Here is a 10,350-nt window from a genome sequence, read left to right as displayed (position 1 = left end):
GCACTTGTAGTCTAGCTACTTGGGAGGTTGAGTCAAGAGAATTGCTTAAGCCCAAGAGTTTGATGTTGCTGTGAGCTGTGATGCCACCTTTTAAAAATTTACAAATAATTTGGTTCTTTAGAAATTTTATTTTTGGATATCTTGCTTTTTTTTGTTTTCAACAAAACTCAAGAACTTGTTTAATGATCAATAGAATTATTTACTAGTGAGAAGTAAATTCACATTCACCATAAACAGACCAAATTGCAGCTCCTTTTGAAATAATACTTAGTTTTGGGAAAAGATTTATAATTATTCTAGACTTTCAGTGATGGTAATTATAATTGTTTTTCTTGCTTTACTTATTTTCTTTTATGCTTACATGCATACATTGTTCATAAAATCTTCATAGCATATTTTAAAGAATTTTTAAAAATCCCATTTATCTTGGAAAATGCTAGATATTGATAGAGTATTTTCCTTAGTAATCTATATTCACCAGTCCTCATTACTTTTTTTTAAAAGCTAAAATAGTTTTCAGATGTTCAAACTCTTTGACTTTTGTCCTGGCTATGGAATTTTTTTTCCTGTTGGTAAAAAGTCCCTCACAGAGGTATTGAGTAATGCCATTTTCTTTGCAAAAAATTTGCTATTCTTTAGAATCAACTACAGAAATGGTATTTGAAAAATGTGAGGACAAATTTAAGTAGTTTCCCATAAAATACCTTTATTTTCTTCTTGTTTTTTGTAAAGATTTTGTAGAAATTCAAAGGAACGTTTAATCACCTATTATGTAGACATTCATGATGAATATATAGAGAATGTACCTCAAAAGGTGGACTTTGACAGAGAAAGATGACATCATAGAGGGAAAATTTTGAACAAAGAGTGTGTTGAGGGAGAGACAACATATTTCTGTAAAATATAATGCATATTAGAAGGTGGTTACTGAGAGGATTGTCTCATATTCATGTATAATATCTCCCAGATGTGAATCTAAAGTCCTAACAGTTGGTCAATAGAAAGACAGACTCAATATAGATTTTACTGCCATCCAATGAAAGCTGTACTCATGAAATTATCACATATTAATGAAATTATGGTATATGAAAGGAGAACTGAGATGTATGCAAACTTTAAATATGGTAGGCAAGAAAAAGAAGTCATAAAAATATGCATAGTATGTTTGTAGATGACCATGGTAAAGAATTGTGATTTTAAAAAGATTTTGATTTGGGGTGATTATTAATCATATATTATTTTGATTTTGGTCAACTTGTTTTCTAGCTGATTTTAGGGTATAATGGTAAAAATGTCATGTAGAAAATGAAAATAGGAGTTTGGAGATATAGATTTAAGAATACTTCAAATAATAAGCTAAATTGAAGGTATAGAAATAGAAACACTTAAAAAAGGATAGAGAAAAAATACAGCCAAAGGCATGCCTTTGGAAAATATCTCTATTTTTTAGCAGCAGAAAGAAGACCTAACAAAGAAGCCAAAGGTAGAAATATTGCTAGGGCGTGTTGTGGCAGAGAAATATCTGAAGGAAAGTATTTTAAGTGAGAGAGCTATTTGGGCAAGTGGCAGAGATATCAAGAAATACTGTAAAGAATATGCATTTATATTTTTTCATTAGTAAGTAAAACTTTACAATATTTGACATTGAATAAAGAAAAGCATAAATTTAACAATAATCTACAAGAAGATAAAATATAGAAAAGTGACAATTATATGCTCATCTAAGAGTAATATATATCACTATTTCCGGCGACCGTATTCTTTCCACATCCATGGAAGGATATCCATGACTTCTGATATCCACGACATATCTAGATCGTATTTAAATTTATTGCTAATTGATACCAATTTTAAAAATACTAGGAAGAAACTCCTTTCCTTCGAAGAAAGAGGTAACTAGATGAAACTAAATTATTGTAAGTAGCAAGACGGTATAATGCCTCTCCATTTGATAAAGTTAAAGATGTTCTATTAAAGTATGATAAAGGGAAAGAAAATACTTCGTAAAAGAAAGAACCGACGTACTGAGGAGATAAATTCATGTTATCATTACCTGTGGAAGCCACAGGATGTCGCTGTCTACCAAGAAATTCTGGGTAGCCGAGCTCCAAAGCCGTCCCTCTGACAGTATCTGTCTCTAAAAGCCGAACAATGGCAGATGCCGCGGAATTGGATTAAAAGACTCCAGAAAATACAGTAGTTCATCTTCAAACTAAGACAAGATTTTCTGACAGGAAACTAGTACTTAACATGGTGTGTTCCTGGCAACGAAACCCGGGATCCCGGCGCTCGCTGCTCTCTCTTCTGCTCCTTGCATTCTGGGAGGCTGGGAGCGGCCAGCTTCACTACTCCATCCCGGAGGAGGCCAAACACGGCACCTTCGTGGGACGCATCGCGCAGGATCTGGGGTTGGAACTGGTGGAGCTGGTGCCGCGCCTTTTCCGAGTAGTGTCCAAAGGAGGTGGAGACCTTCTAGAGGTAAATCTGCAGAATGGCATTTTGTTTGTGAATTCTCGGATTGACCGGGAGGAGCTGTGCGGGCGGAGCGCGGAGTGCAGCATCCACCTGGAGGTGATTGTGGACAGGCCGCTTCAGGTTTTCCATGTGGAGGTGGAGGTGAAGGACATAAATGACAACCCGCCTCTGTTCCCATTAAAAGAACAAAAGCTGTTTGTTTCAGAATCTAGAATGCCAGACTCTCGGTTTCCGCTAGAGGGCGCGTCGGATGCAGATATTGGCGCTAACGCGGTTTTAACCTACAGCCTTAGCTCTAATGACTACTTCACATTAGATGTAAAAGCAAAGAACGAGGAAAATAAACTGGTTGAGCTCGTATTAAGGAAACCCTTGGACAGAGAGGCCGCTACAGCACACAGCTTATTCCTGACAGCCACTGATGGAGGCAAACCTGACCTTACAGGCACCGTTCAGCTGCTGGTCACCGTGCTGGATGTGAACGATAATGCTCCTACTTTTGAACAGTCTGAATATGAAGTAAGAATATTTGAAAACGCGGAAAATGGAACAACAGTTATCAGATTGAATGCTTCTGATCGCGATGAAGGTGCAAATGCGGCAATTTCATATTCTTTTAATAGGCTTGTTCCAACCATGATTATTGACCAATTTAGCATAGATGCAAATACTGGAGAAATAGTAATTCAAGGTAATTTGGATTTTGAACAAGTAAATTTATACAAAATCCGTGTTGACGCGACGGACAAAGGCCACCCTCCAATGGTAGGTCATTGCACAGTTTTAATACGAGTTTTGGATAAAAATGATAATGCTCCCCAGATTGCATTGACTTCCTTATCCTTGCCTGTCAGAGAGGATGCCCAATTTGGCACTGTCATTGCCCTAATCAGTGTGAATGACCTTGATTCCGGTGCCAACGGGCAGGTTATGTGCTCCCTGACGCCCGACATTCCCTTCAAGCTGGTGTCCACCTTCAAGAATTACTATTCACTGGTGCTGGACAGCCCCTTGGATCGTGAGAGTGTGTCAGCTTATGAGTTGGTGGTGACGGCGCGGGATGGTGGCTCGCCTTCACTGTGGGCCACGGCCAGCGTGTCAGTGGAGGTGACCGACGTGAATGACAATGCGCCAGTCTTTGCACAGCCCGAGTACACCGTGTTCGTGAAGGAGAACAATCTGCCGGGCTGCCACATCTTCACTGTGTCCGCGCAGGACACAGACGCTCAGGAGAACGCGCTGGTGTCCTACTCACTGGTGGAGAGGCGGGTGGGTGAGCGCGCGCTGTCGAGCTACGTGTCGGTGCACGCAGAGAGCGGCAAGGTGTACGCGCTGCAGCCTCTGGACCACGAGGAGCTGGAGCTGCTGCAGTTCCAGGTGAGCGCACGCGACGCAGGCGTGCCACCTCTGGGCAGCAACGTGACGCTGCAGGTGTTCGTGCTGGATGAGAACGACAATGCGCCCAAGCTGCTGACACCTCGGATTGGTGGCAGTGGCCACATGGTGACTGAGCTGGTGCCGCGGTCAGTGGGGGCGGGCCACGTGGTGGCTAAGGTGCGCGCGGTGGACTCGGACTCTGGCTACAACGCGTGGTTGTCATATGAGCTGGAGCCAACAGAAGGCAATGCCCGCAGCCCGTTCCGCGTAGGTCTGTACACGGGCGAAATTTGTACCACGCGCGCCTTGGACGAGGAGGACGCTCAGCGCCAGCACCTACTGGTGCTGGTGAAAGACCATGGAGATCCAGCACTGACGGCCACGGCCACAGTGCTGGTGTCCCTGGTGGAGCATGGTCAGGCGCCGAAGGCCTCTTCATGGGCATCTTCGAGCGCTGCAGGACAGGAGGCGGTGCTGGTGGATGTTAACGTGTACCTTATCATCGCCATTTGCGCAGTGTCCAGCTTGTTGGTGCTCACGCTGCTGCTGTACACGGTGATGCGGTGCTCGGCGCCTCCCACCGAGGGCGCGTGCGGGCGGGGCAAGCCCGGGCTGGTGTGCTCCGGCGCGGTGGGGAGCTGGTCAAACTCGCCGCAGAGAAGGCAGGGGATGTGCTCTGGAGAGGGGATGCCCAAGACCGACCTCATGGCCTTCAGCCCCAGCCTTCCACCGACTCTGGGATCAGGGGATGCAGGCGACCAGCAAGATTTAAATGTTGATCATGGTCTTAAAGTAAGTCCATCTATATTTAGAAATTATGAATTCTATATGTGGAAACTAAAATTACTTTTGAAGTATTTCACATTCTCGGGCATATTTAGAGTCAATATTCAAACATTGTTTTAATTTTTAAAAACCTCATGCAATTTATTTCTTAGAGCCTTAATACATTATTAACCATTCTCTACAAATTTGGTTTGTTCTCAAACTCCAGTTATCATTGGATAGTTTCCTATTGTGTTGAATATTGATTTTGGTCCAGTCTTCTCTTAACAATACTCCAATAACATCCAGTGTATTTGGAGCTTTGTAGAAATGTATTCTTCCAAAGCCTTTTTTTGAGGAGGGAGGATTTCCTCTGAAATTTTAATCTTATTTTATGTGCTATGCTTTAAAATTCACGTTTTAAATGCAGGTATTATCTTGTTCTTATATACATATCTATTTTTATTCACTTTATTTGGTTTTATGTGTATTTTTTTTTTTGTTTTGAGACAGTCTCACTCTGTTGCCCTTAGTAGGGTGCTGTGGTGTCATGGCTCACAGAAATCCCAAACTCCTAGATTAGAGGCACCTGCCACAGGCCTGGCTAGTTTTTCTATTTTTAGTAGCCTTGGGGTCTAGCTCTTGGTTAGGTTGGTTTCAAAATGCTGAGTTGCAGAGATCCATCCGCCTGGGCCTCCCACAGTGCTAGGATTAGAGACTGCACCACCCCGCCCGCCCAGCCTACTTTTATTTGCTTTTAGATCTCAGCTTGTCCATTTATCTGCCTTTTTAGTGTCTGGTAGTCAAGAATATCTTTAGTGTTTCCCTGTTGTGGATCTAAGCAGTTCATAAAGTATAGAATAATTTCTTTCCAAAATTTCGTAGTTTTCATTGTCTTCCTAATTTTATTCTGAACCAGCTAAAATAAAAGGAGGAGGGAACAAATATATTCCTTTTAGTCCAGTCTCATTTAGAACATTTTGCTATTTGGAGACATTTTTATACACTTAGATGATTTTTTTTTTTTTACAGGTGTCTTGTCAACAATTTAACATTTTTTTTAGCATCTATGTTTAGAAAATAATCACCTTTACTCTGATAAGTATTGGGTAAACTCTAATCGTAATGTCAGTCTTTTGTACATGAGTTGGAATGTTAATAATATTTTAAATTAAGGTGATATTTAATATATGACTTAGAAAAATACTTTGGTCGGAAAAATTGTACATGGTAATTCCATTCTTGCAGACCGAATTTATAATTTAAAAATCTTCAGTACACAGAGTATCCAGGATGATTATGGTGATTAGTTCATGTAGAAACATTTAGTATTCTGGAATAAATCTTTGAAAAGTCCAAAAATTTTGTTGTCTTTCAACCTTTTTTTCTTTTAGTTCTTCTTCTTGTCTTTTTACATTTGCTTCTTAAGACTGTTCGACCTGCTTTGATATTAAATACTCATTAAATTTTAAGAGTATTACTTTTTGGAGATTGGTAGAACTTAGTGAAAGGGAATGAAGAGTTTTGGGGACTCTGTATTCTTATAACTGGCTATTAACATAGTTTTTAATCTTATCAGTATGATCCAGTAGTATAATCATTTATGATCACATTATATCCCCCTTGCCCAACTGAAAGTAATCTAAAAGCAGAATTACATAATCTCTGTTAATGTTTAGAATTTTATTTGGCTGTTATAAAACATATTATATAATATGAGACATTTTAATTTAAGAGCTTTTGTCTTTTTTCTGTGCTTATCTTGATTATACTGTTTAAATAAAATGTGAAGTTTTTCCTTTGTGAAAGTAATTTTACTCTTATATTTCCTAGTCCGTGTATATCTACCTTGTTCTTAGGTATAATCTTAGTACTGAGTTTTCCTCCTAAATGTTTAATTGTTTTTTAAAAATACCATAGATAGACAAAAGGGGTACTTTCTACTATCTTGCATTGTATTTGATAACTCACCATTTCCATGAGTTTAGTTCTGTGTTCCTCCAACTGTCTAATTGATATTCACATTTCATATTCATATGCTTTTCCCAGTGAGCGAGTCTAAACCTATTTCTTATATGTTAATACTTTTCACAGTTCTAACTATGGTAATGCTTTTAGCTATTAACTATTTCTTAAATTTAGATGCATCATAAGTTAGTCATTAATTACTATGGGTTCTAAAGTTTCCTGGATCAAATTCCTCCTCTACCATTTTTTTTTATGTGTAGCCTTTAGTAAAGTACTTGACATTCAGTTTGTTGGTTTTCATTAATGCATGATAAATGTGAGTTTTGCTGCATAGAATCAAGCAAGTTAGTATTTATAAATTGTTTACAATAAAGTCTGGCAAGTGATAAGAATATAATAAAACTTAGTTATTATTATTTTCAAGAGGAAAATAAATGAATGATTGCAGAAAGAAAACCTAAAATGTCCGAAAGTCATTATGGTCTTCCATATTCATCTAATTGTATGTGAATATTATTTTTTGAAAAATTATTTTCAGGTTAACTCAGGATGTCTCAATATTTTGGGCGTTGTGTGGCAAAATAAAAAAAATCTAAAAGTCAGTTTTTATATGTTTGGTAAAGTCAAATTATCACCATGAATGTAAAAAAACAGGGATCTACAAAGATTAAAGTCCCCTCAAGGGAAGTCTGGACTACCTTATTATGTTAATAGTGGTCTCTTTCCCATATTTACAAGTTGCCTGAGATGCCTCAAGGGGAGTAGATGTCAGAAATCTTTGTGTGTTTCTTTTTACTAACAGTATTTTTCTTAAATAGAAGTATACAATAATATTTTGATGATGTTTTAAAATGCATTTGTGTTACCATCCAATTCAAAAAGAGTAAACCATTTGTATAGAGTTACACAGTGTTATATAATAACTTTAAAGTATACTTTCCTAGCAAGTAGGGAAGACCATAGTTATTAGTCTTCAGAAATATTGAATTATCAAGACCCTCTGGCTTCAAAAGTTTGAAGTAAAAATGAAGAATGAGTCATACAATGAAAGAGAAGATAATTATAACAGGCATGAAGGAGGTAAATAATAGGTTGAAGTTGAAAGAAAATCACTTTCTATTTGACTTTTTGAAGGAACACTTGAAAGAGTGTGGTTTTTAAATGGCTAAATTTCCCCTGGGAGAATATTGAGAATAATGGACATTTCTGTGAAGGAGAAAACAAGCAAAATTGAAGACAACAAAAGGCATTGATATGACTGGAAACATGGAAAATTCTACTTTGGCTAAAATATATGGTGTATATATTTTTTGAATTTATTCCATATTTTGCATAGAATAAAGGCAGAAAAAGTAATGAAGGAAAATCTCTTGATTTCTAGTACTAGATTTAGTGACTTTGAGCAGATCGAGGAGTCTGGATTATCTTCAGAATTAATTGAGAGCTATCAAAATATTTTGAGAAAAGTAACTCAAGGCCTTTTCAAGAAGGTTGAATGGGAAGATGAACTAAGAAGCTACGGCAATAATGAAGGATAGCAGCATGTAAAAAGCACCTCTTAGGCAGTTATCAGAATATGAAAGAAAAGACAGATGTGCAGAAATATCAATGACACAACAAACTGTCATGATTTTGTCTTTAGACTTGAGAAGCAGTAAAATCTAGCATAGATATAGATTTATTTGATCTACTTGCGCTTTGGAATAAAATAATAAAACTCACAAGAGCTCTGTAAAATCTAGGCAGGAAAAGAGTCCCAAACATAACTTTAAAAACAGAAATTTCTCAAAGTACTTAGGATGAACAACAATGAAATTATTAATAAAATGTATTATGAAAACATAATACAAACTAGATTATAAAGAAGAGCTTATTCATAAATGATAAGACTTGTAAAGGATCAAACTATATAGATGAAGGAATGCAACATGTTTCTGGAAACAGATTATGAAGAGAAAAATAGAAGATATTTCCTCTCCATTGCAAGACCTTAAAGCAAATCTTACTTTTTGTAAAATATTCTGTACATCTTCAATTCATAAAATTATCCAAGAAAACCCTGCTATAATTGCCTACTCATTTTTCTTGATTTCTTTTTTTCAGAAATGAGCAAGTTTTCATTAGTAGATTCCTAGGTTTCTAGATTTACTATGGATAGTGATTGTTATTGAGTTATTTTACACCAGAATCCAAAACGGATCCAATATGGGAGATTCTGAATTCCAGAACAAAAGAATTTTCCCATCTAAAATTTGTATTTTTTTTAAGTGAATGGATTGTTTTTATTGTGAATAGCACTTCATTCCTGACATTATTTTAAAATTATGTGGAAAGTTTTCTCCAGCCTAAGGCCACCACATTCAAGGTCCTACTACATTTTAGAGGCTATGAGTTTGCTAAGATGCCTCTAGCAAGAAAACGAGGTCTTCTATTTTAGTCATGATTAATTAAAAAATTCAGAGACTGAAATAAAGTTTTGCAGAATAAAGGAGAAATGTTTTATCATGAAATTTGTACTTACACTTTGGGCCACGTGATGTCACTCTTTGCTGCGAAGTTTTCTTTGAATCAAGACAAATACAGCCATCTTTTTTCCCACGGGGTAAGACGCCCCATTCTTTTTGTGCTGAACAGTGGCGAACACCGGAGGATGGGGTTGACGAAATCAAAGGATTTCTCTTAATTTTGAGGCATTTCTCACAAATTAGAAACAGACCAAGTACTTGAAATGTTGTGCTCAGGTCAAGGAGACCCAGAGGCCAGGAATCTACTGCTCTCGTTTCTGATTCTAGCAGTCTGGGAGGCAGGAAACTGCCAGCTTCGCTACTCGGTCCTAGAAGAGGCCAAACACGGCACCTTTGTGAGCCGCATTGCGCAGGATCTGGAGCTGCAGCTGACGGATTTGGTGCAGCGCCCATTGCAGTTGGATTTCAAAGGCCATGGTGACCTTCTGGAGGTAAATCTGCAGAATGGAATTTTGTTTGTGAATTCTCGGATTGACCGGGAGGAGCTGTGCGGGCGGAGTGCGGAGTGCAATATCGACCTGGAGGTGATTGTGGACAGACCGCTTCAGGTTTTCCATGTGGAGGTGGAGGTGAAGGACATTAACGACAACCCGCCTGTGTTCCCAGCTGCACAAAAGAACCTCTTCGTCGCGGAATCCAGGTTGCTTGATTCTCGGTTTCCACTAGAGGGCGCAACCGATGCAGATATCGGGGAGAACGCTATGCTCACTTACAGACTGAGCCCCAATGAGTATTTCTCGCTGGACGTACCAACCAAGGATGAGCAGGTAAAACCTCTTGGACTTGTATTACGAAAGCCTTTAGACAGAGAAGAAACCCCAGAGCTTCATTTGTTGGTCATGGCCACTGATGGGGGCAAACCCGAACTGACTGGCACTGTTCAGCTACTCATCACAGTGCTGGATGCCAATGATAATGCCCCAGTTTTCGACAGAACACTCTATAAAGTGAAATTACCAGAAAATGTTCCTAATGGAACATTGGTAATCAAACTCAATGCCTCAGATTTAGACGAAGGTTTGAATAAGGACATTATTTATTCATTCTCAAGTGATGTTTCATTGAATCTGAAAGCCAAGTTCCACATAGATCCCATAACTGGGGAAATTACAGTAATAGGACTAATTGATTTTGAGGAAAGTAAAGCCCACAAGATTCGAGTACAGGCTATTGATAAAGGATTCCCACCACTCTCTGGTCATTGTACAGTTCTTGTGGAAGTTGTGGATGAAAATGACAA

The 10,350-nt window shown here is 38.4% G+C and overlaps 1 protein-coding gene across 1 annotated transcript in view; it reads left to right on the top strand.

Moving 5' to 3' along the window:
- Positions 1 to 2,250: 2,250 nt before the first annotated feature.
- LOC100947603 (protocadherin alpha-C2) overlaps positions 2,251 to 10,350 on the top strand; it is a 160,168-nt gene continuing 152,068 nt past the window's right edge. The window contains exon 1 of the mRNA XM_023515788.1: positions 2,251 to 4,644. Within this exon, the coding sequence (XP_023371556.1) occupies positions 2,251 to 4,644 (2,394 nt within the window). The remainder of the gene's footprint in view (positions 4,645 to 10,350) is intronic.

This window comes from Otolemur garnettii, unplaced genomic scaffold (assembly GCF_000181295.1).
Source record: "Otolemur garnettii isolate 467f Iridium unplaced genomic scaffold, OtoGar3 scaffold00003, whole genome shotgun sequence".
Classification (NCBI taxonomy): Eukaryota; Metazoa; Chordata; class Mammalia; order Primates; family Galagidae; genus Otolemur; species Otolemur garnettii.
The sequence above is the reverse complement of the archived record's forward strand: the minus strand, read 5'-3'. Positions and strand labels throughout refer to the sequence as shown.